General features: G+C 36.5%; 1 protein-coding gene across 9 annotated transcripts in view; it reads right to left on the bottom strand.

Moving 5' to 3' along the window:
* Nucleotides 1-27548, bottom strand: part of plekhg4b (pleckstrin homology domain containing, family G (with RhoGef domain) member 4B) — a 70306-nt gene that overhangs the window by 25305 nt on the left and 17453 nt on the right. For 3 of the 9 annotated variants that reach the window (XM_079895120.1, XM_079895116.1, XM_079895118.1), the window contains 6 exons: nucleotides 26728-27089; nucleotides 12454-12651; nucleotides 9189-10308; nucleotides 3049-3252; nucleotides 1488-1611; nucleotides 1210-1303 (listed from right to left, as the gene is read on the bottom strand). In XM_079895120.1, the coding sequence (XP_079751246.1) occupies nucleotides 1210-1303; nucleotides 1488-1611; nucleotides 3049-3252; nucleotides 9189-10092 (1326 nt within the window). In that variant the 5' untranslated portion in view covers nucleotides 10093-10308; nucleotides 12454-12651; nucleotides 26728-27089. Of the gene's footprint in view, nucleotides 1-1209; nucleotides 1304-1487; nucleotides 1612-3048; nucleotides 3253-9188; nucleotides 10309-12453; nucleotides 12652-19741; nucleotides 20140-26727; nucleotides 27090-27548 lie in introns of those variants that run through there. The other 6 variants (XM_079895122.1, XM_079895119.1, XM_079895121.1 and 3 more) reach the window with 4 other exon arrangements.

Genomic DNA, 27548 nt, shown 5'->3' with positions numbered 1-27548 from the left:
TTTGACGTGAAGCAGGCAACAGCTGATAAACAGAGATATACAGAGATATACAGAGCTGATATACAGAGATATACAGAACTGATATACAGAGATATACAGAGCTGATATACAGAGATATACAGAACTGATATACAGAGATATACAGAGCTGATATACAGAGTACGACAATCAACACGCTGAAAAAAAGGCCTGAAATGTTACACATTTAAAAAGTTAAACATGACCACAGATGCTTTGAGCTACGCAATTCACACATCTCAAAATGTGTCGACATGAGGTTGAAACTGTTGCCGTTTGCCTGCGTACTTGCCATGTTTCTGCCTTACATCAAATGTGTGACAAATAATAAGGTCTTGCAACTTGACTATCCATCATGTTTTAGAAAAATCTTGTTAAAATGTGAGTATCAAATATGATCCATCAGGCTTTTGAGGAAGGTTTATTTGATCATCTGTCAATCATCATTATGTGTTTTGAAACTACAAGAGCTTTGATCATAAAACTAAGAATTTAAACATCATCTTACTGAGACAAATTAATGGGAGATATAGAGATTATGCAAGTCGTCTGCTATATAAAGATCTCATTGATTTACATTACAAGCTATCAGAATTTCATAAAATATTTTGGCCATTTTAAAATCAGCATCTGCACAAAATTGCATATTTTTGCTTGAATAAATATATACTCACCGTTTTATACTATATGAGCAATAAAAGACTGATTTATCAAATATGATACAAAACATAAAACACATATGCACATTACTTTTAGATTTAAAAAATATATATATTTAGTCTAAATAAATGTTCCATTTCAAAAAAAATAAAATTTCTCACTACTATTTTGGTAACACTTTAATAAGGTTTCATTTATCAACATTAGTTGATGTATTTACTAACCATGAGCAACACATTTGTAACAGTATTTATTAATCTTTGTTAACGTTAGTTAGTAAAAATTCTGCCGTTCATTGTTTGTTCATGTTAGTGCATTAATTAATGTTAACAAATACAACTTTTGATGTTAATAATGTAGTAAATTTTGAAATTAACATTAACAAAGATTAATAAATGCTCATCATTATTTCATGGTAACTAATGTAGTTAACTAATGTTGAATAAACATTGTAAAGTGTTAGCATTATTGTATATGTCAGGTGTTTGTATATTCACAGCTGATCTGCACTGGAGGAGCGCTTCGTCTCACCTGAAACTGAGACAGGGCTGAGATCAGTGTGGACGTGGCCTGTTGTCTGCGAGCGTCTACGAGAACCGTCAAACCCAGATCTCGCTTCTCCCTCCTGAAAGAAAAATAAAATAAAATGCAAGACACTTATTAGCGCAACACGTTTGTCTTGCAAATAAAAGCCTGTGACACAACTGCCTTGAGCGAATCATTTCCATGTTGATTCAGTAAACGGCGTCCCCACTCGTGCCGCCACAGAGATGGAAACACAGGCAGCGTGTGTGTGAGGCGTTTCTCACCGCAGTCTGTTGCAGTAGTAGCAGAGCAGCTCGGTGATCTGGTTTGTGGTGCGACACGCGTCTGTCCACACCTGGTTCCTGGTGCACACCTGCAGCACTGCTCTCCCACTGCGGTCTTGGTTACCTGGAGCAGAGGTCAGATGAGTAACCCGAGAAATCACACTGCACTCTTCACTAGGCCTGAACCCTTTGGGGGAGAATTCCTCTGGGAATTTTTATTTATTTATTTATTTTTTATAAAATGTGCAATTGCAATTTAAAATGCATTGAAAAAACTTCCAGGTTTGCTGTGCTTGTTTGTAGGGCTGGCCAAAAATGTTGTGATTATATCAAAATGACTGTAAAATGATAACGCGGTAATAAGCGGGGCGGGGCCGAGAGCTGTGGGAGCGGAATGTTAAAGTCATCATGAAATCAAAATTTACCCTATTTACTTTGTAAGCGCACTTTATTAGTCTTGTGGTGAACAGTTAATCGGTGCAAGTTAATACACAGAAAATTTTGAAAGATTTAATCAGAACATTTGCTTCCGCTCTAGAACGGCGTTCCTTCTCTGATGACGTCAGTTTGACGGCTTGGGTTGAATATCCTTTAACCACTTCCCTCCGACAGTCAGTATGCTATAGTCCCAATATGTCTGTATGGAAATATGTCATAACTCTGAAGTCAAGTCGGCTGCAACTTCTGGTTCACGGGGACTTTAGTGACACCTGTGCGACACACCGGTCTCGAGTCTCACGGAGGAGATCCAGGAGGAGTGACGGCAGAGATAAGGCCAGGCAATGTATGTTTTTTTTTTAATTTTTTTTTTTTAACTGTACTAAAGCACAAAAATACCATAGTATGTTATGGCTTTAACTTTGTTACAAATAATAATTCTTTTTTTAAAATTATGATCATAATTACTAAATAAAAATATGAAATAAAATATGAAACATTACTATTGTAAAACCTAGTATTTAAGAAAAATAATATAATAACGACAATCATAATTTTACAGTAAAATTACAATACTAATATACTACAATTTATTTATTTTCAAATGAGCTTGACTTCATCAAGCTTTTATTAGCCATAGATTTTCGAAGACATCTTGTGATTTCTGTTTTATTTTAATAAGGGTTATTATTATTGTTAACTAAAAATAAAAAACACATAAAAAATGAATTACCTGAAATAAAATCAACATTAACTGAAATAAAATAAAATATTTTTTTTAAAGTATTTTATTTCAGCTAGTTGCCAAGTCAACATTTCTCATTTTTATTTAGTTCAAGTCAAAGAACTAAAATAACTAAAACTAAATAAACTAAAAATTAAAAAAATGAAATCAAATCAAATTCAAAATACTTACAGAAACTATAATAATATATCAATGATACTAAAATAACACTGATTTTGATTAATCATGCATTCCTACTGTTCATTTTGCGATATACATTAAAAATGCATTAATTTGTGTGTGTGTATATATATATATATATATATATATATATATATATATATATATATATATATATTAGTTTTAAGCATCTGTTTCTGTTTCAGCTGATGGACGTACCAGGTAGCGTTATGGCACCAGAGGTCAAGAGCTCCTGGTTGAGCTGGGTCATGAGTGAGGGCAGCGGCGGGGAACAGACAGCAGGGGGCGTCGTGGACGGGACAGGAGAAACCGCGGGTCTGATGGAGGGTTTGGGAGAAACACACTCATCTCCGCTGGTACTGTTCCTTCTGGGACCTGAGCGCAGACCATCATCAGAGAGACCTGAACAGATCAGAGAGTGTCATCTCATTATCGTGGGATATCCTGAACACGCACTATATATCCACTGAATATGATGATTGTGATTTAAAATGAAGCAACATTGGGAATATTGGTATATATAGGCACATTTTATTTTTAAACTTCAGCAGCAAAAACAGATTTAGAGTTGGTCAGTTCAATTCATTTGTTTGTGAATCATTTAAAATGCATTGATTCAAAACTAGCTCAAACAGTTGCAGAGAATGCATAAACTGATCAAATGTATATTTTGAATGCAAAGTAAATTGCTTTGGCAAAATGGATGCATTAATGATTTTAAGCATTTTAAGAAACTAAAGCAAGATACACTACAGTTTAAAGGACGTTTCTGCACACCAAGGCACATCTATTTAATCAGAAATACAGTAAAAACAGTGAAATATTATTAGAGTTTAAAATAGCTGCTTTATATTTGTCTATATTGTAAAATGTAATGTATTCCTGTGATCAAAGCTGAATTTTCAGCATCATTACTCCAGTCTTCAGCGTCACATGATCCTTCAGTAATCACTCTAATATGCTGTTAGCATTTCTTATTATTATCAGTGTTGAAAACAGTTGAGCTGCTTTGATTTTTGGTGGAAAACATCTTCAGGAATCTTTGATGAATTTAATGCATCTTTGCTGAATAAAAAAAAATCTTACTGAAACCAAACTTCAAAAACACAATGATGAGCTTAAACCGAATCAAAAATACATTTAAATGGCAGAGTTGCAAACAATCAGTTCGTTTGCCAACACACTTAACCCGCAGAGTTGCCCGATACAGTGCATATAGTGAATAGACTGTCTGATGGTTGGAAGAGGTGTGACAAAAACTATACAGTGAGTCAACGTTGAGTCACAACCGACACCAGGTGTGTGAGGCAGACACACAAACACACACGTCTGATGACGGTAACACACACAGCTCAGTTTTTCAGCCCTCGGGCTCCGGTTTGAGGAATGCTGTGGCTGACATTCCCAGCTGAAGCAGATGTTTGTGAACTTTCTCCAGAATCCAAGCCCTCGGGCTGTTTCTTCCAAACACAGCAACCCAAACAACACAACACAACACTGCTCAACACACACTCATCCTGAGAGGAAAGGGCTGCGGCTGAACACATGCCACACAGACAACTCTAAGAAAAGCTACATATTAACTTCCCTCTTTCAAGGCTTAAATTAAATTTAAAAAAAATTACATTGATGTTTAGAGTAACTAAACACCCTTAATACACTGAGCTAGAATTAATATAATATTTATATGTTAATATAACATTTTATGGCACCGAGAGAAGAACTTTTGAATATCGACCCACACTCAAAAAACTGAGCCTTTTTTCAAGATTTACGCATTTCAATTAATAGTAAAAAATCCATCAAATTGAATCGAATAATCCTTACATATTATTCATATTATGAAATAGGAAAGTTAAATAGAATAGAATTTTAAATGAGTAAAAAAAATAGAGCTTAATAAAAATGTTTTTATTCATCTTAATGGAACAAGGGAATGGACCATATGATTTATGTGATTCCTATTTATATATATTTAAAATAAAAATGTTTAAATTTAAGTTTAAGATTCATACAAAATGTTTTATTAAGCTCTAGGTTTTTTTAAGTTTTTTTTTCTATTTTTTTTTTTTGTCATTTAAAATTCTTAATTTATAATATGAATAATATGTAAGGATTTTTCAATTCAATTTGATGGAATGTTACTATTAATTGAAATGCGTAAATCTTGAAAAAAGGCTTACTTTTTTTATGAATGCATTAAAGAAAGATCCCTAAATAATGCTTTTTACATGAATAATACATTAGAATAAATAAACAAATAAATAATTATTAATTAATAAACATAAATAAACCCTTTAGAACTCCTATAGTTTGAGAAAAATACGCCTGAACTTGAGCAAATAAAGATCTTTTATAATTAGAAAAGGCTAGTGACAGTTTAGTGAATTTCAAGGACATATTGTATAAAAATGTTTTTGCAATTTCAGTACATAAGCACATCTCATGCACTTACAAATAAACAACGTCAAGTTATATTTTTGAAGTTTTAAACTTCCTCCTCCTCCACTATTGTCTTTTCGATGACTTCATTTCCTGTGTGAATCTGAGATCTGAGTCCTTTTGTGATGCACTTCCTCAACAAGCAGAGGAAGCTTGAAATGGACACTGAAACCTCTCACACAGAACACAGACTAACACTGCAGAACTAGTGTTGGTGAAGCAACTGTGAAAGAGAGATATACAACTACATTGAAGCTACAGATTATATAATATGCAATATATAATTTTATTATTTTTTAACACTTTACTTGAAAACCTGCATATATAGTGCAATATAAAACTTTTCTTAATGTAATTGTAACCACAGTTATAATACATTATAATACTTCATTTTTACACCTTTAGAAAGTATAATGCATTAAAACACATGTTGAACAAACCAATTTAATGTGTAACAAGGAATCTGCAAACATTATAATGCATTTTAACTTTACTGAAAATATATGATGCATTGCAAAGTCCATTATGATTTTTTGTATAATGCATTTAAAGGCTTCAAGTAAAGAGCTTTTTTTTTTTACTTTTACAATATAAATGATAAACAGGATCAAAATTCCATAAAAAGAAGGGGAAAAAAACGATGCCCCCCCCCCCCCCATTCATTTTTCTGAATGAATGAATTGTTAAACTTATTAAAGTACCAGATATAATTACATTTACTGCAATTCATTTTTTTTTTTTTTTTATAATTTATAAACTCATCTGAAAACTTGATAAGCATCATCAAACTAAACATTACACTGTTAACTATTTTTCTGTTTTTTTCTTTACAATATCTGGAATTGTAAATAAAACAAAGATTATTGGAGTAGGTTTTAAAAATACTAAAATACTATTTCAGTCTTTCTTCAAATGTGAGAAATCTACTAGCAATTTCTGTGCAAAATGTGTTGCCAATACACTTTGTTGAATCAGTTCATTTGTATGAATCATCTGAATGAACTGATTCACTGGAATGAATCAGGATTTGCAATGCTACATAAGAGTTTCTTTAGTTTGCTCGGTTGTAAAGTTGTACACCGCTTCAAGTTGGAAAATGTAGGTTGTTGCGGGGAAAGCTAAAACAAGTTAGTAGTGTCGTTGCTTTTAGTTATTCACTAACCAACACTGTTCAAAAGCTGCTGTGCCAACAACATTTGGTTGACTTTGCATACGTCTCTCTGTGGTATCATGGGAACCAGGTTATAATCACAAGAGACCTAATGGAATCCCAAAGGCCGGGCAAAACCACATCACCCGTAATCTGATCCAGCCTCAAAGTCATTGGCATTTGTTTTCCGAACAAAGTCTGAGCTGACCCTTGCTTCGCTCGGGCTTTGTAACAGAGCAGATATTACGTAGAGATGGGCTTCACTCTTTAAGCCTCTCTTCAGCATCTCCACGAGCCCGACGGGACACAATGCTTCCCATTATGACGGAGCGAGCCATCTGGATGTGAGCTTCACATCAGCGCAGGTAAGCGGCACAGAGATCCTCCCTCAGGTGGTCATCGGATCCGCCGTGGCTTCATGCCCAGACTCAATGGCTCGGATTTTCATGTGTGGGAAAGAGAGCCAGAGAACAGAGGGACTCTGCAGATTCCCAGATGGGAATTTACCTAAACCACTCTGTGTGTGAGAGCCATAGAGAATCAACTCACTTCTAAAGCCACTTTCTAACCAGACTTGATGTGACAAGTCATATTTCATCCTTACACTAAAAACAAAAGGGCTGGGCAAAGTAGTTAGAGACCATATACCATTCAGGCTGATGGTTAGCCATTTAGAGATTGACAGATTAGCCAATAAAAATTGTTAAAAAAAATTAATAATAACAATAATTAAACGATTAACTTATTTGCTTATGAATAAATTATTATTATGAACTCAAGTCTCACCTTTTTATGACCTGTTCTTTATTGAGCTTGAATTTGAATGTATTTGTAACATGCGTGTGTGGTTGTAATCTGTGCTGTTGTCTTGTTTATTGTTACTTACTTTTGTATAATTTTTGCTTGTAAGGTGACCTTAGGTGTCATGAAAGGGGCTTTTAAATAAAATGCATTATTATTATTATTATTATAAAAACAATATTTAATACAACTATAATATATTATTATTTTATATAATAAAATATAAGTATTAATATTGTATATATATAAGTATTACATATATATATATATATATATATTCATATTTATATTTGTGTACATACTGTATACAAACAATAGTCAACATTTGAAGTGGATCAAAAAAGTTCATCAAAGTTGTCCTAAGACAAGAACGGATATTGTTCAAAATTCATAAACTTTAATGAAAGGTTTTGATCCACTTCAAATTTTCAAATCTTCAAATTTTGATCCACTTCATATATATATGCCACTTGGCACAGTGAGTTAGGACAAAAACCTAGCTAAAAAAGAAAATCTCGGGGTTTTGCTCATAAATGCATCTTCTTGTGGACAGTCAGGACGTGGTGTAACCCTTTGACACGAAGTAACCCAAAATCTTAAGAATGCCGAACAGTTTGGAATTTCCTGCGGATAGACCCCAAAAACACTCCTGGCCTGAAGCACTGGACGGAGGGCAAAACACTCTTTCTTTCAAACACTCAATAGCAGGAAGAGCTAAATAAAGCAGTGTAAAGCCTTCAGTGCAGTATCGTGCCTTTGGGGTCCATCATGGCTGCACATTACAGCAAACACGTCAGAAAGACAAGCAAGCCTCTCTTACAGGGCAGGGCCGCTGAAACATTCCAAAACACACGCGCTATTAGTCCTCACATGCAGCCAGTCGCAAGCCATAAAATCAAGTGGAAGGAATGACAAGCTGTCTCCTCCGATAATCTGCTCTCAGATGAGCTCGTTGACGGTCCTGCATAAACTGATAATTACACACCGGAGCACAACAGAACAACTGTCTGAAACCAGAAGCTTTCAAGGCCTCAGGCGACATGATTTGATATGGGAAGCTTGTCGGGATGAGTACACAGCACTAAAGAAAGAAGAGTTCATAAAGATGGTAAAGAAGCACAAACAAGGTGCTCTGCACACTAAACGCAATGCCAATTAGATTCCAGCGACAGACAATCTGTCTTTACAAACGTGATGCAGCAAAATCAATCACAAATCACAGCAAATCAGAAGAGTGTGCAGACGGGGCTTTCTCTGCAAGTGTTTAAAGGGATAGTTCACCAAAAAAAAATCGGCCATTAATTACTCCCCCGCATGTCATTATACATTTTTTTATCTAAAAAAGACTTTCGTTTAATCTTCAGAGCACAAATGAAGATCTTTTTGATGAAATCTGAGAGCTTTCTGTCCCTCCATTGACAGCTACGCAACTACCACTTTGATGCTTCAAAAAGTTCATAAAGAGATCATAAAACTAATCCATATGAATTTTATCAGTTTAGTCAAAATTTCCTGAAGAGACTCGATCAGTTTATATGATGAACAGATTGAATTTAGGCTTTTATTCACATTCATCAACTCACACATCAGTTGTTGTAAACAGAAGCTCAAGCGTGTTCACTTGACGTGCGAGAACCAATGAGGTTCATTTTCGTGTTACGCAGCACGTTTGAGCTTCAGAGAGAACCAATGAGGTTCATTCTCGAAGTTTGAACTTTGCAAGAACCAATGAGATGCATTCTCGTGTTACGCAGCACGTTTGAGCTTCAGCGAGAACCAATGAGGTTCATTCTCGTGTTACGCGGCACGTTTGAGCTTCAGCGAGAACCAATGAGGTTCATTCTTGTGTTATATGGTACTATATATATCGGCCTTGGTGATATATTGGTTGAACACTAGTTAGGACATGTTGTTTTTTCTAATAGAGTTGACAATAAATTTTTACCTGAGCACTCTTTGTTGCTCCGTTTCTCAATGCCAGGAAAGGCCGCCTCCAAGTCCAGTTTTCCGAAACGGAAAGCATAGCCATTCATAAGTTTCTTGGGAAGGCCGCTGCCAGAGCCGCCAGAGGATGAGCGCGCTCGGTGACCTTTAACCTGCAAGGCCTTTTGGGTACGTTCGAGAGATTTGGAGCGTCTCTCGTCCGGACTGAGCTCAGTGTTCTTGGATGGATTTATGGCGGGAGAACCGTTGCGAGATTCATCTCCTCCCAACCATCCACGGGCACAGATCCTCCGTGGGATCGGCTCCTTTGAGACGGAGCCAGGAGTCGACTCCGTTCCCTCCTCCAGAATGGACTCAGAGCTGGAGCCGAGGTTCATTGGGTTCTGCAGAGCCTCCATGTAGGACTTGCGGAAAAGCCGGCGTGACTCGAAGGTCGTCGAGTCTCTAGGGTGCCGCTTGCGAAGGCCGGGATTACTAAGGTCCGTGCTGAACGAGAGCATTTTGTGTCCGATTCTACCTCGAATGCATCCCTGATCCGTGCTGGGACTCTTCTGCAAGGGCGAATCCTCTGAGCGAAGGGAGCCGATGCCCATATCCGTAAGGCTGCGACTGAGAACGGGCTCCGACACGGTGGACTCACCGCCCAGAGAGTCTCGTGAACTGAGTGTTCCCGTGGATCCGTGCGTGCTGCATGTGCTTAGCTGACCGCGCAGGGTCGCTCCACCGCTCCGCGCCTGCATGATGGCGTCAGCGGTGCTGGTCACAAACAAAGGATTCACCACGTTCTTCCAGGGTGTGCGGTAAACCACGGTGCCGGTACTGAGGAGGCAGTTCTGGAGAGGCTGCAAGTTGCGTTCACGCGTTACATTCTGCAGGAAGTCCGGTGTAAAAACGCTGCCGTACATGCTCTCGGCCACAGGGATCTCTGCGATGGCTTGCCCGCTCCCTGACAGGCATTTTATGACCAGTTTGGCAGCCTTGCGGCCTAAAGGAACCACCTGCAGGTAGAAATCTCCCTGGCGTAGACGTACTTTATGCAGTGGTGCGAGTTGCAAAACCACCTTCTCATGTAAACAGAGCGGCCATCCCTCGTGGTACAGCAACAGGCCTTTGAATCGCAGCTGTGCAGAATAAAAAGAACAAATTCATCAGATACAATACTGCTTTACATGCATGCATAAGCAACCATTTTCAGTTATTTGCAGTTTGCAATCATTAAATACAAAAATGCTATCAACTAAAACAATGCAATTAGAAAATATTGAAAAGTCAAATTCGTGCATAACCCAACAGAACTGCAAAAACGATGACTATTCTAGAACATGAAATGACTCCCTCAAAGATCATGCCAGAGTTAAATGAGAATGCTGAGTGCCCTTGATAATTAATACAGGAGCATAAGGTTTCAGGTATGTGCTCACACAGCGCTAACCTGCAGAAATACAAAGCCTCCCTGAGCAAGTCTTTCATTTCAGCCTGATCCTCTTTGCCAAGTTCACCCCAGTCAACTCACAACACTCTCTGTCTGGGCTGCTTTTCACAGTAATACTGAACCCTCTTTCAGCCTGAAGCATTCATCCTCCCTCTCATGTTCCCACTCTCGCAGTATTTCTCTCTGAGAGAATTTAAATGGATTGAACATGTTTAGCTGCAGCGCTACTGATTTCAACAACAGCATCTGTAGCGGAGACTGTCAGCAGTAAAATAATCAGCGAATGAATGACGACTAGCCAGCTAATGCACAAGAGTTTAAAGAATGCATGATGCATGGCAAATTTCTATGCAGGTCCAATAAAAAATAAAAATAATAAAAACTATAATAAAAAAATATAACATGTCTAGGGACACTTTGTCTTAGGACACTTTGATGAACTTTTTTGATCCACTTCAAATATATACACACACATATATACATATATACACATACATTGTTAATATATACTGTATATATAAATATTTATTAATAAAGCAAATACTGTGTGAATATCCCCGAAGTAGCTTTGTATATTTAGGTTTCTTATTAAAAATTAAAAATATTATGTATTAGCAGGCTACTGGAAAGTTACTTTTAAAATCTCAAAAATTTCATATCTAATTGTGTTACTTTTTTATGGAAAATAAAGTGTTATGTTACTTTTGCGTTACTTTTTCCTCACCTCTACTGGGCTTGCTTGTATGTTTTTTAATTTAAATTTATTTTGGCAAATGTAAAGGCCATTTCACACCAAATGGTTGGATGAATTGGATCATCGAAGGTCAGCAAAAAAAGATATTGGTTAATAAAGTGAGATTAAATACATTAAGTATCTTTTTATTATTTAACATATTTAATTATTGCAAGTTTGCGTAATATTTTGAGTTTGCATTTTACTGTTTTTATTCATTTTGAGGAATACTGAATCTGTTTTTGTGCAATGAGTAAATGAGATGAGTAAATGCATGCTCACATTTAGTCTAGAACAACAAAAAGCATCATGTTCACACAGCGCACACAACGCCACGCGATTTCTCTAAACATGAGGACAGGAGAGCGGTTAGTCAACACATGGGAAAACAAAGTAACTTGCATTACTTATTGGAAAAAGTAACTCAGATATTTTGTTGTTAATATTAAAAGTAAAAACATGTAAATGTGTACCTTGAAATGCAATGTAAGTCGCTTTGGATAAAAGCGTCTGCCAAATGCATAAATGTAAATGTAAAAGTAGAGATGCACGATATATCGGCCACCATATCGGTATCGGCAGATATATGCTAATTTTTTAGGTATTGTTATTGGCCCGATAAGAAAATTTGTCCGATATATTAAAGCCGATAAATAATGTATTATTTCCTTCAGCTGAGACACTTCAGATGCGCACTGTTCACCATGATGGCTTTAAATTGGTGAAATATGATTGGAATCACTTCAAATAAGGAAAATTCAGTTTTGTGCTGTGATATCGGCTTCATAAAACTGTGTTTTGGGACATGGCTTTTAATGTTGAAACCATTTTTGTATTTTTGTAATCAGGCTCTCAAAAAGTATATACAAATTTGGATTTCGATTTATCGGCCAATATATCGGTTATCGGCTTTCAAATATAAAGAATTATCGGTTATCGGTATCAGCCAAAATTTTCATATCAGTGCATCCCTATGTAAAAGTAATATGCTACTTGTTACTTGAAAAAAGTAATCTGATTACGTTACTTTTTCACCCAGCGTTTTCTTTTACTTTGAAATGCTTCTGTCAGAATGCATCTAATGAAACTGAGGGTACTCACACAGGCCTCCTCCTTTAATATCTGCAGGATTCTCTTGGCGGGCAGCAGAAAGTCGATGAAACAGCGCAGGCCGTCACCACGGTACTGTCTCTCCACCACGCTGAAGAGCTGCCACAACACGGTCACCGCGCTCACGCTGAACGGAGGGTACAGTGCAGATAGTGTGCTCTGAATACAGTGGTCCAACGACTCCGAGTCCTGCAACAAATCACACATTGACAGTCATTACACTTTTAGGACACATGAATCATCAGCTTCTGGATTAATAGAAACCAAACCAAATTAAACCAAATTATTGTGGACAGTGTGATGGAGTAAACAATGTCAGCATGTTGTTTTTGGTTTGGTTAGTGAGAATATCGCTGGTTCAATTCCACCGTTCCCAGTTCCAAACACAAAAAGCAGAATGTCAGGAGGTCACGGGACACTGATGAGACAGGAAACACCTGTCGATGTAACGTCACTGACTGGACAATAACAGGCAGGATGGAAAATCCTGTCCCTAATGCAGCACTACATCATATCTGTGGAGCGGAGGACTTTCCATACGGATATGAGGCACACTATCCTCCTAGACTAACAAAACCGTGACCTGGGACAGTCAACTTCTGGTTAAACGGACAGGGTAGTGGACAAAATGAAAATGAATGCATTTGAGTCAGGGTTATCCTGGGTTATATATACAAGTTATAACTAAAATTAAAACCATTAAAAAAAATTGTTAGTTGAAATAAAATAAACATTAATTGAATTAAGGTAACTAAAATATATATATATATATATAAAACTTATTTTGTTTTAACATTTTTCATTTCAATTTAGCTTAACTTGATGTGCTAAAATAACTAGAACTAAAATAAAAATTATTTAAAAAAATATATAGACATTAAAAAAATTAAAACTAATAGAAACGGAAAAAAACTATATAAACCATATATAAAATTACATTTATAAATAATTTATATGTAATTTATTTGTGAATAATTTATAATTAAATATATGTATAAATAAATTACATATACAAATATAAGAATATTATTAGTAAAATAACTAAAATGAAAACTAAATAAAACTAAATAGACATATCAAAATATATATTATATAATATTACAAATACACACACACACACACACATATATATATATAAATATAAATAATTTAAATTATAAATAAAAATGTATATGATATATATAGAGAGAGTGAGTGTGAGAGAGAGAATAACTATTTAATAACTATATATTACAATAATTTAGTAAAATAACAAAAAATTAAACAAAACTGATTAAAAACTATATAGAAAACTATATATATAAAAAACGAGAATTAGTACAAATGACAAAAACACACAACAAAATTACTAAAACATTAACTAAAATGAAAAATATTGACAATAAAACAATTTAAATTATAAATAAAAACTAAAATAGTATATGAACGATACTAAAATAACACTGATTTGGGTGCAAGACTATAAAAACTGGATCTGACATCATCATGACAGGGGAAAAGCCCAGGAAAAATCCCCGGCAAAGTAACCAAAAGCTCTCACTTTAACTTTCCCTGTTTGTTCTGCTCTGTCGGCCCTGTATTAGACAATGACAATGTGCCGTCCACATGCCGTGACTCCTCCACAGGGCAGCCATTGTTTCATCCCTCCTGCAGAAAGTCTCTAGGAAACTCAATCACTCGCCCACATTAGTGGCACTGCGGCTCGCAGAGCTCCAGAAATAATCACAGCGCTCAAACTGCAGGGGAGAGTAGAACCGCATTTTAGAGGAAAAGCTAACAATGGGAGGAAAGGCAACTTGATTTCTAACATTATTCGACGGTACTTTTTTAGGTTATTGTGGCAGGCTACAAATTAAGATTATGGATCTGTCCAGCGGGACCAGTAACTCGGACTGACAGGAGCCTCTAAAGCCTCGTGACCCAAGACTGTCAAAATAAACTAAACCAAAGGGCCCTTTCATCATATTTAAATAATAATAATAATGATTTAAGGGATAATCCACGGCTAGCTGTGCATTAAACAATTTAAATGCACGATGCATAGAACCTCAGTGAAGTGCATTAAAATCTTTTTTTTTTTTTTTGACAACTTTTTTAAGCTTTTCTTAAATATCTTAAATCTGTTGTTTCCATTGATGTTTCCAGCACAATATTTGACCGGAAGGGTAAACATAACAGTTATTTTCACCAGTTATGACCTTCCAGCCAATCAGAATCGAGTATTCAGACAGACCATGGTATAAATATATATACACAGTACACACACAGACTACCAACTACCAGTTACACTGACTGAGCGACTGACTATGAGACATGATACAGTTTAGGTTGTACTGTACAGTTGTACTGTATCTTTCAACATTCCTTCTAATGTTCATTCATGTTATTTTGGTGCTGTAACTAGTAGTAAAGTTCATGCGCCACTTGAACTGAGGCGATCTGTCACGTCACATTAAAGGGTTAGTTCACCCAAAAATGAAAATTCTGTCAGTAATTACTCACCCTCATGTTGGTCCAACCCCGTCAGACTTTCGTTCATCTTCAGAACACAAATTAAGATATTTTTGGTTAAATCTGAGAGCTGGATCACTCCTCCATAGGCTTCTATGTTATTGAAACTTGCCGGCCCAGAAAGTTAGTAAAGACAATGTTTATAGTCGTTATTTTTGGGGGGTTTTGCGCACAAAAAAGTATTCTCGACGCTTGATAAACTTAAGGTTGAGCCACTGTAGTCACTTGGACTATTTTAACAATGTCTTTACTAACTTTTCTGGGCCGGCAAGTTTCAATAAGCCTATGAAGGGAGTGAACCAGCTCTCATATTTAATCAAAAATATCTTAATTTGTGTTCCCGAAGATGAACGAAAGTCTTACAGGGTTGGAACAACATGAGGGTGAGTAATTACTGACAGAATTTTAATTTTTGGGTGAACTAACCCTTTAAACAGCACCAAAACTCTTTGAATTTCATAATAAAATTGCTGAATTTAAAAGCTGGTCAAAAGAAACAAAGCACTAATTATTGTGATCACTGGATGACAGGCGCGCCACAAATAAAGCTTTGTTCACGCATCAATTGAAAACATCACATCAGAAAACAGCTTTTTATTTTGACTTCCCGTGGAGCGTTCAGAAATTAATGAATGGGGTTTGATCTCCCAAAGTGTCTCTAGTGGAGTCTGAAGGTTTGAAGATCTTCAGAACAACATGTTTTAACCCGAAAACGTTTGCGTTGGTATAAACTACAAGCTGTAGCCTATTCAGGATGGCCTGCATATCTGTGTCAGTGCGCCCCTACCCAAAACAGCACTTTTAAAGTCTGAAGACTAAACATACTTGAACACAGCACTGGACGGAGAGGTGGAGATAAGTGAGGCTTTGAAGATGAAAGATAAATAAGACTGGGCAGAGGGAGAGCTTCTGACGCATTTCCATAACCTTGAAAAAGTTATTTCACCTGGCTGAAGCCAGTAAAAGAGCTTTTAATAGCAGCCAAAGCACAAGTGTGGGCTTGGAGGAAGCGTGGATGTGTGTGTGGGATCTGAATCCGCCCTCTTTGATGGGGTTTATGGCAGACGGTGGAGGTGCTGGATGAGACCTGGCTCGACCCGTAATTATATCGCGTGTATTATATGGATTCCAGGTGTCACACTGTGGCTCTGACATCCGCTACAGAAGGTACAGCCACACTAAGACGCACATTTAGCTTTGGTTTAGTCAAACATCTCCATTATTGCCGCTCACACTGAGGTTTAAGGATTTGATCACAACCTGCTTTAACTGCAACACGACATCTACAAATCATGCAGCTTGTTGTGTTTGCTTTTTTTTTTTTTAAGTGATCAGACTAACAAACTGGAGAAAAAAATATTTCTTATTTTCTCAAGGGGATTTAACAAGCAAGCAACCATCTAAAACACCATAACAACCACCAAGCAATTCCTTAGCAACCATCCAGAACACCATAGCAACCACACAGAAGATAACAACCACTCAGAACATGTTAGCCTCATATTAATAACGAGAACCATTCACATTTTCTTTGTAAAATGGAAATATATTAAGCTGCTGTGCAATGTCGTTACATGCTAATTGTTTGAAAATACAAGAATTTACTATACAACAGGGTTCCCACAACTTTTGGTCAATTAATGTCCATTTATATGCATATTATATATATATATATTATATATATATTAAGACTTCAGATGCAAAAGCCTTTAATGACAAAAAAAAAAAGACAAAAAAAAAAACTTTAATGAAAGTAATTTCACTTTAATGACAATTAATAGGTCATTTTCATTGGCAATAAAGTGAAATAACTGAGCATAAACATACAAGCTTGATAAAAATGATCATTCTAGAAGAAAATATCAGATGGCACTTAGAGGCTTTTGCATCTGAAGTCATATATAAATATATAATATATAATATATATATATATATATATAATATGTAAACAAATTTATTAATTCCATAACATTTTATTATATAAATTATATTATATTATATACATTTTTTACATATCCTGCATTATACTACATACTGTAGGTGTATATATTACTTATTTCTATGACTTTTACAGGCCTGGAAACCACAATTTTTAGGTTTTCCCAAGACCGTGGGAACCCTGAACCGAACACTAAAGATGTTGTTTTTACAAATCATTGACCTCACGGGTGCCACTGATGCTCTAATAGACTTGAGGTCCACTTAACCACCTTTTACTGCAATGCAAACATACAGTAACTAAGCAGGAGCTGCGATTTGCCAAACGAAGCATCTCTAAACGCCAGCCCTTCCAGAGAGCGCTAAACAAACCATGTGTGAACTCCTGACAGTCTGATGGGAAGGGCATCTGTGTCCTTTACTGGGTCAGGAAGACAAAGGGCTCGCGCACCAGCTCTCCAGTGGAGCATGAAGACACCGCGGGAGTGAAACAGGAGAGGAGCAGCGGCGCAGACACACACCTCCTCTATGCAGGTGTCGAAGCAGGTTTAATGCATCTATAGAGCTGTCTGTGACAAATGCATGATTATAGAGAGGGAAAATACAACGGGTCAACAGCAGAGCTGAGATACGCCATGCTGAACTGGGGTTAGCACAGCATTTGTGCTGGTGACCCTGCACTGCGGCGCCAAACGTGTTCAGTTATATAGATGCTCAGCAAACGACAACCATTCACAGGCCTCATATTCAAATGTGTTTGGCAGTCATGGAAACACTGCATCCTGTCACACTAGTTTCAGGAAAATGTCGAATTCAATTGAAACATAACAATTCGAGTGAAGAAAACGTTTTTTTTCTTTATTTCAATAGTGCACTTCAGAGTATTAGTAGACTGTAGAAGACTGTCAGGTTATGGTTAGTTGTTAGGGTTCGGTTAGTAAAATAAGTTGCCTTTTAGTTGTCAAGTTACTTATAGTCAGTACAATATCTGTTGAGGAGCATCAAAATAAAGTGTAAGCAAATATTAAGCATAGAGTCTACTAATACTCTAATGACAGTTAGTTGAGATGTAGTTGCAAAGTTACTTATAGTTAGTAGAATGTCTAAAGTGGACCATCAAAATAAACCACCGTACAGTCCATTCAGTATAAACTTGATAATACAGTTGGCACTATATAATTTGAGGAGGCACAATTCTAGAACCTGTATGTAAACAGGACGCATGTTGCGTTTGTCCAAACAATGACAACGAGAGCGAAAATATGCAAATTAGGACGTTAACCCACGGTTTAGGAGTGTACAGCTTACCCAGGATTAGTTGTTAACCCCAGGAAAATTATGAGCAATGTGAAAAGTGAAGCAAGATAACTCAGGGTTAACTATTTCAAGTGTGATATATATCTTATTATATATATTATATACTTATTACACTTATTATATATATATATATATAATAAAATATGACACATTCATGAATATTATAGTATAATAATGATATAATAAATGTTTTATTATAATAATTATATTGAATATTATATAATGATATATATATAATTATAATGATATATATATACACACTGTATGATGTTTTAAAATATGATTTTTGATTATTTAAAAAAATATATTTATACTTTTATTATTATTTACTTTAACTATTATAATTAATATTACTATTCACATCTTTATAACCAAGGCAATGTGTGTTTACAAATACTTTCGGAAACACATTTCATTGTTTCCAAGTTCAATGTGAATAAATTTCAAGGCGTATGTGTGTTATAAAGCTTACAATGAATAATGCCATAAGCCGAAATGCCATAAGCGTGCCCTCCCTCGCTAAATCCATCAGTTTGAAAGAAGACGAGTTCTGTAAACGCCGCACCTGATGTGACTGGCAGCTGTCGAACAGGTTGACGTCTACAGATGGAATGTGCATTGACTCACGGCAGGACAAAAGCAACACGCAGCTGCTCTGAAACAGGTTCTCTATAGTGAATCTATGAGCGATTACAGCATGATGACACAAACACACCGTAAACAAATCCAGCATCAGCTCTCAGAGCTCAAACACACCGTAAACCTGCTGTGACATGGCAAATTATGGTGTCAGAGGTAATTACGTGAGGAGTTAAAAGTGCTCTAATTGAGGGATCAATTCAAGACGCCGCTCCCATGATGTGTGGATTACTGCACAAAAGCCCAAGCCGAGTCCTAATGCCACTCATTACCTGAGTCAAACTTCTGTTAACACTGTGCTTGCTAACTATGTTCTTCCACAAATCACGGATCTATATCCCTAATATTAGAACTGAATTAAGTCAACACGAAACAAAAAAACAATCAAAAAATAATAATGGTAATAATATATATCAATATATGAACATGACATTTCCTAGTTTGTAAGTCACTTTCAATAAAAGCCTCTGCTAAACAAATAAATGTGAATATAGATGTACCATGATACCGTCAGTGCTTTCTGAACTGAGCTGAATAACAACTTGATTGTTTTACAGCAGAATTTGTCTCATATTTAATGAAGTTTGCATCATTATTTTCCTGTTTATTACTGTAAAGCTGTATAAAGCCCTATAGAAATATAGACTGTAAGGGAAGTAAAGTGCCTCAACACTAGAAAACGAAATACTTTCCACCCAACACCAGCTTCCCTAAGGAAAAACTGTTTTCCTGTTTGATAGGACTGTCACAATCCCAATGGAAAAGTGGTGAATGCTTTCTTAATTTAAAGTTTAATAATCTTTTTCAAAGCATAATGATACCTGTGATTTGGAGGGAGGGTGTCAAGCGTAACACGCACCAGTGCAGCGCTTACCTTTATACTCAGGTAATTATCACAGCTCCGCGACTTCACTCTGGAGTGCATAGTGCTCAGCGTCCGCACTCAAGATACAAGAAGAAACATAAATACGCTAAATAAATAAATACGTTTAGTTGATTAATCCAGTGTAAGTCCATGCACTGAGCAGTGTGAGTCCTCTGCACCCATGACTACGTCAGCTGGCGTCTCTCGGCTCTAATGGGACGTTTGAGAGAGAGAGGCAGACAGCGAGCTCGGCTACGGCCCTCCTCCCGGCTGGATAATGCATACTGATGCAATTTCCTTTAGCACTGAGAAAACACACGATCTGAGCTACACACAAACCACAACAACACCCCCGTCCACAACTGCCCTGCAGGGGAACAAACCTTTACTACCCCCTACTTTAGACTGGCCAAAGCCTCCCCCTCTCCTCCTCTTTGTCCTGACAAAACAAATGGACTAGGGTTTCAGCTTATGCTGTCGCTTTTGTAAAAGAAGGAGGGGAAAAAAGAAAAAAGAAGACATCAGCATGCCATTGGTGGCTCAGGTCAATCAACTACAATAGTGCTGCTCTAAATCTTGTCAGGGAAATGGCTAATCCCAAAAACTAAAGCTGACACAAACTCCAAAGGTTCAAAAGAAACAATAAATCTGCTTTGAATTTCATGGAACACTTCACTTGTAATGTATGATTTCGTGGATAATTCAGTTGTTACACCTTTAGAAAGCATAATGCATTAAATCACATGACAAACAACCAATTTCAGAGGTAACAAGTAATCTGCACATATTATAATGCATTTTAACTATTATTTATTAAAAGATACAATGCATTACAATGTGGACTATGAATACCTCTATATATAAAAGGCTTCAAGTAAAGTGTTACCAAATTTCAATCCCCAATATTTCGCATAATATAGGGAAAATGTTCATATATATATATATATATATATACACTCACCTAAATGATTATTAGGAACACATACTAAGTTTGACCCCCTTTCGCCTTCAGAACTGGCTTAATTCTACGTGGCATTGATTCAACAAGGTGCTGAAAGCATTCTTTAGAAATGTTGGCCCATATTGATAGGATAGCATCTTGCAGTTGATGGAGATTTGTGGGATGCATATCCAGGGCACGAAGCTCCCGTTCCACCACATCCCAAAGATGCTCTATTGGGTTGAGATCTGGTGACTGTGGGGGCCATTTTAGTACAGTGAACTCATTGTCATGTTCAAGAAACCAATTTGAAATGATTCCAGCTTTGTGACATGGTGCATTATCCTGCTGGAAGTAGCCATCAGAGGATGGGTACATGGTGGTCATAAAGGGATGGACATGGTCAGAAACAATGCTCAGGTAGGCCGTGGCATTTAAACGATGCCCAATTGGCACTAAGGGGCCTAAAGTGTGCCAAGAAAACATCCCCCACACCATTACACCACCACCACCAGCCTGCACAGTGGTAACAAGGCATGATGGATCCATGTTCTCATTCTGTTTACGCCAAATTCTGACTCTACCATCTGAATGTCTCAACAGAAATCGAGACTCATCAGACCAGGCAACATTTTTCCAGTCTTCAACTGTCCAATTTTGGTGAGCTCGTGCAAATTGTAGCCTCTTTTTCCTATTAGTGGAGATGAGTGGTACCCGGTGGGGTCTTCTGCTGTTGTAGCCCATCCGCCTCAAGGTTGTGCGTGTTGTGGCTTCACAAATGCTTTGCTGCATACCTCGGTTGTAACGAGTGGTTATTTCAGTCAAAGTTGCTCTTCTATCAGCTTGAATCAGTCGGCCCATTCTCCTCTGACCTCTAGCATCAACAAGGCATTTTCGCCCACAGGACTGCCGCATACTGGATGTGTTTCCCTTTTCACACCATTCTTTGTAAACCCTAGAAATGGTTGTGCGTGAAAATCCCAGTAACTGAGCAGATTGTGAAATACTCAGACCGGCCCGTCTGGCACCAACAACCATGCCACGCTCAAAATTGCTTAAATCACCTTTCTTTCCCATTCTGACATTCAGTTTGGAGTTCAGGAGATTGTCTTGACCAGGACCACACCCCTAAATACATTGAAGCAACTGCCATGTGATTGGTTGATTAGATAATTGCATTAATGAGAAATTGAACAGGTGTTCCTAATAATCCTTTAGGTGAGTGTATATATATATATATATATATATATATATATATATATATATATATATATATATAAATATATATATATATAAATATATATATAGTTTAGATATAATATATATATATCTAAACCTATATATATATATATATTCACGTAGTAAATAAAAACAAAGCAAACATCTTTTACATCTTGACTGATTCTCCTCGATATGTAATAAATGAAGAGCAAACAGACTCTTAATATTCACATAGATAAGAAAATTCAAAACAAACCACTTATATCTTGATTGATTCTCTTTGACAGTGAGATTAAATGGAGAGAAATTGGAGACTGTTAAGTCTTAACTGCTTTTCATGAGAATCTAAATATTAACACAGGAAAGAATTCATTTTTCAGTTGTTTTTCCTTGACAGCACTGAGATTAAATGGAGAGCAAATGGAGACACTTAAGTCTTAAATGTTTCGGGTAAGAAAAAAAGACCCCAGGAATCTCACAATGTCCTCCAGAGTTAAGATCTCAACAATGTCTCAAACTGTGCACAAGAGTTGAAGATCTCAATGTGAACTAAAACATTTATCATCAAATGATCTCCTTTCGCTTGCATCTATAAGGATTTTGAAGTGAGAGCTCCATTAAATCTCCTGAGCAATAAAAGAGCAACTTCTGAGCTCTTTCGAGTTTTCTTCTGCATTTTCAGAGAAATAGTGGTGACACTTTACAATAAGGTTTCAATTGTTAACATAAGTAAACTGCATAACATAAACTAACAATGAAAAATATGTCTAAAGCATGAATCTAAGTTAATGTTAATTTCAACATTTACTGCTAGACTTTAAGATCGAAAGTTGTATCTGTTGGCATTGGTTAATGTGAACTAACATGCACATGAAACTAACATTAACAAAGGTTAATAAAAGCATGTTGCTCATTATGTTTGCTAATGAGACAAATGAGACCTTAAAGTGTTATCGAAATATCTAAATCCCTAAACCAGAACTGACACAAAATCATATATAGGTTATCTTATCTAAACCTAAGATACCAGAAACGTGAAAAAAAGCAAACTTAGTTAGCGGAACTTTGGATTTTGATTTTCTTGTACACAATTGTGTTAAATGCACTTAAATTGAAATATATTGAGTATGTTAATTCACAATCTGATTGGAAGAAAAGTTAATGAAAAAGTAAAACATGATTATTTGCAGGTTTTGCCGCGTGTGCCACACCTGTGCTGAGTGTGTGGAAAGCATGAACATGTCTGTACACTGCGACGGAATGTGTAACTCCAAACATGTCAGAGTCATCCATTACCACCCTAAACATCTGTACACCTGAAGCACACATCTCTCACAGAGAGATCATCTTAACCCAAGAGAATCACATGAAACAGAGGAGCGAGTGTGTATGGGTAATCATGTTAGGATATATTTAGAAGAGCTGAATTCTTTACACACAGCACTAGTCACTGCGACACATCTCAGAGATTTGCAAGGATTTAAGTCTAGGTTTAGCTGATCTCACAATATGTTGTGTAAATATTTGCCACAGTTTATCATAATCTTGTCGTCTGAATCCAAACAACCAATTTAAGCAATAATTCACCCTCAATTTTCATGCAGCTCTTTTCCATTCAACAACAGTTTGTAGTGACGTCTTACACTAAAATCACCATACAAGTCAAAAACTTGATTCTGTTCCTCTCACAAACTTGTCGTATGACTTCAGAAGTTCACTTCACTTCCTGGAATATTGCGCACAAGTTTTATGGACAACTGTTATTGGTGTTTTTTGACGTTTTTATCATTAATGGTCACTACGAACGACTGTTATATGAAAAATACGCATTCGCATTTATGCATTTGGCAGATGCTTTTATCGACTTGCATTGCATTTAAAGTCTACATTTGATCAGTTAATGCATTTCCTGGGAATCAAACCCATGACCTAGCTCTACAGTTTGAGCAAAAGGAACGAATTAAGACATAAAATCTCATATTGTGTTCCACGTAAAAAAGCTTACAGATTTGAAACAATAAAGAATCAGTAAATAATGACAAACAGTAAAGCATGGCACTAGCAAAGCCAAGCTCCTGGGTTTGATTCCCAGGGAAAGCAAGAACTGATCAAATGTAGATTCTGAATGCAATGTAAGTCACTTCGGATAAAAGTGTCTTCCAAATGCATAAAAGTAAATGTAATAATAAAAGCACTGTTTCAGCATATTGAAATTGCACTACATAAACGAGTGGACAAAAAAACAACAACAGAGGAAATGCCTCTAGTATCTGATTGAGTTATTTCAGGGTTTTAATAAACACTGAGCTAGTATCTCTTCAGGCATCCAGTCTAATGATAATTCATCCTATTCTCCACTAGGGGGCCGTTCTTCACAAGCAGGTCAAGACTGAACTTGTTTAGCCTCATATACAGTTAAATTACAGGAGCACAGAGTGATTTCAACTTCATACTTAACAGATCAAGTGAACAAATCAAATTTAATTACCAAAACTCCTGCTGAAGAACCCCAGTAGTATATATAATCCTGAAGATCCACCAGAACAAACAGAATCAATGGAATCACACTAAATATATATATGAAGACTTCAGATGCAAAAGCCTCTAAGTGCCATCTGAAATTTTCTTCTAGAATGATCATTTTTATCAAGCTCATCGTAAATAAATAAATGTTCTTCCTTAAAATACATGGTGCATAAGTTAGTACACCCCTATGTTAAATTCCCATAGAAGCAGGCAGATTTTTATTTTTAAGTATTTAAAAAAAATTTTTTTTAGGATACTATGCATCCTGATAAAGTTCCCTTGGCCTTTGGAATTAAAATAGCCCCACATCATCACATAGCCTTCACCATACCTAGAGATTGGCATGGGGTACTTTCCATAAGATCATCTCTCAATGCAAATCAAACTAGCTTTTAGGCTAACTGAAATAAAACCATGCCAATCTCTAGGTATGGTGAAGGCTATGTGATGATGTGGGGCTATTTTAATTCCAAAGGCCAAGGGAACTTTATCAGGATGCATAGTATCCTAAAATTTTTTTTAAAAAAATACTTAAAAATAAAAATCTGCCTGCCTCTATGGGAATTTAACATAGGGGTGTACTAACTTATGCACCATGTATTTTAAGGAAGAACATTTATTTATTTACGATACATTATTCATTCACAAAGAAAATTGGTGTCCTTAAAGGTTGGATTTTTCCTCATTTTTTAAATTAAGGCATGACGTTCAATTTCCAAAATATGATTTTTTATTCCTCTTTTTAGTCAACTTTAGCATGGGTGTATTCACTTATGCATAGCACTGTATATATACAGTATATATATATATATACACACACACACACACATGCTTTTGTGCTCAAAAAAAGTTGTAATGTCTTGATTATTCTCAGACCATTTCAGTTTAATTCCAGGTTTTCAAACGTGTATTACAGACCAGCATGCAGTGCACGTTATCTTGGGTTAAGAGGTAAAGTGTCTCTACACAGTAGCTGGTCTAATCTATAATCACTGCTTTGGTTCACCAAGGTGTTCAACTCAAGGCTGTGCACAGTGTTATTCTCTGTCACTCTCGGGTGGCTTAACAACAACTCAACCAACAATAAAAATATGATCCTGCTAAATCAGTCTGTGTTATGTTCCCGCTCATTAACAGATGCTCACAGAAGCATAACAACATTTGTTTGTGCATACAGGTACATTATAATGAGGAATAAAACACACAGAAGCATCTGCCATCAACATCAGTCACGTTGTTTCCTGTTTTTCAAAAACGGCTGCTGAAAATATCTCAAAATATGTTCTTCGAACGTAGAAACCCCATTTTGCAAGATGGTAAAAAACAGATAAGACCCTCCCCAGTGACAGCCACCATCTGATAACACCACCAACACAAATTAGTCCAATGACGGGCACAGCAGCCCCGCTCGCTTTCCCATAATCATAACTCAAGTGTGCGAGATAACCAGTCCACCGCGAACTCAAAACAGCTCTCGAGCCAAACATCTGCTCTGTCAGGAATTAATGAGATTGTGACTATTACTTGCCAACATTCATTTCTAATCTGTCTTCTGAAGAGAATGAGAAACTTAAAGTAAGAATATTAGGGCTGCTGCTTCAGTGTTATTACTATCATTTGGTGCCAGGTTAAATGTTTTTGAAAGAAGTCTCTTCTGCTCACCAAGGCTGCAATTATTTGATAAAAAAAAACAGTAAAACATTAATATTGTGAAATATTATTACAATTTAAATGAGCTGTTTTCTATGTGAATATATTTTAAAATGTAATTTATTCCTGTGATCAAAGCTGAATTTTCAGCATCATTACTCCAGTCTTCAGTGTCACATGATCCTTCAGAAATCACTCTAATAGGCCTATGCTGATTTGCACACACACACACACACACACACACACACACACACACACACACACACACACACACACACACACACACACACACTCACTCACACAAAATAACTTATTTTTCTTCTCTGCATTTCTCCTCTTCTCTAGCTTGCTTCTAATAAACCTGGCATTGTATATTATGAATATAGTTGGGTCTCTAACAAAATGCTTTTGCTCCTCTTTTGGATAAAACCGTCTGCTAAATGCATAAATGTAAACGTAAATAAAAATCACTCGAACCCTAACAGAATAGTGAAGTCCACACACCACGACTATCAACATAACGGCACAGAGAAACAATATAATTGGAAATACTTACAGAGAATTTTTGATTTTTTTTCCAGCTGATGAATGCTAAAAACTTCGACAGCCAATCAGAATGCATCTGTCTTTAAATGCTGAGAATAAACAAAGCTGTCACCTGTTTGTCAGCGCACTGAGTTGGAGCATTGGCATATTTTGAGATGGCATGAGCGTCTCTGATTGACAGATGTGGCGTGTGCTGACGTAAGATGCCGGTCAGTTTGACATCAGTGTTTGCCGAGGAGGGGAAGCCCGGACGGGACTGTCCTGCACACACACACACACACACACACACACACACACACACACACACACACACACACACTCACCCTGCTGTGGAATGTGACACCCTGATCTCACTGCAGGCCACCCGCGCTTTACTGCAACACTTCCTGATGACCTCGTGGCAAAAACACTGCAGATTCCCTAAAAGCTCTCTTCACTGCCGGTGTCAATCATCCTCGGACAAAAGCGATACGTCTGAATACAACACAGACCATACAGAAACATCACACACGAGATCTCTTTAAGATGTTGATTATTTCTCTAGAGTTTCAGAGGAGTATTAACTAGTAATGCACTCATATACTGGTCAGTTTGAGGGTTTCAACATTAGTCATTATAATAAACTACCATTCAGAAATTTAGGGTCAGTGAGTTTTTTTTTTTTTTTGGTTACACTTTATTTTAAGGTAACGTAGTTAATTTGTACTTATTCAAATAAGTACTGAGTAATATTAATTAACTACATGTACTTACTATAGAGTTACGGTTAGGGTTTGGTGTAAGGTTGCATGTAATTATGCATAATTTACTGTTATTACTATAGTAATACATGTAGTAACTAGTAACTACGTCACCTTAAAATAAAGTGTTACCTTTTTTTTTTTTTTTTAAAGAATACTTTCATTCTGCAAGGAAGCGTTAAATTGATCTAAA

This window comes from Squalius cephalus (assembly GCF_949319135.1).
Source record: "Squalius cephalus genome assembly, chromosome: 15".
In the NCBI taxonomy this organism is placed as follows: Eukaryota; Metazoa; Chordata; class Actinopteri; order Cypriniformes; family Leuciscidae; genus Squalius; species Squalius cephalus.
This window is presented reverse-complemented; position numbering and strand designations above follow the sequence as displayed.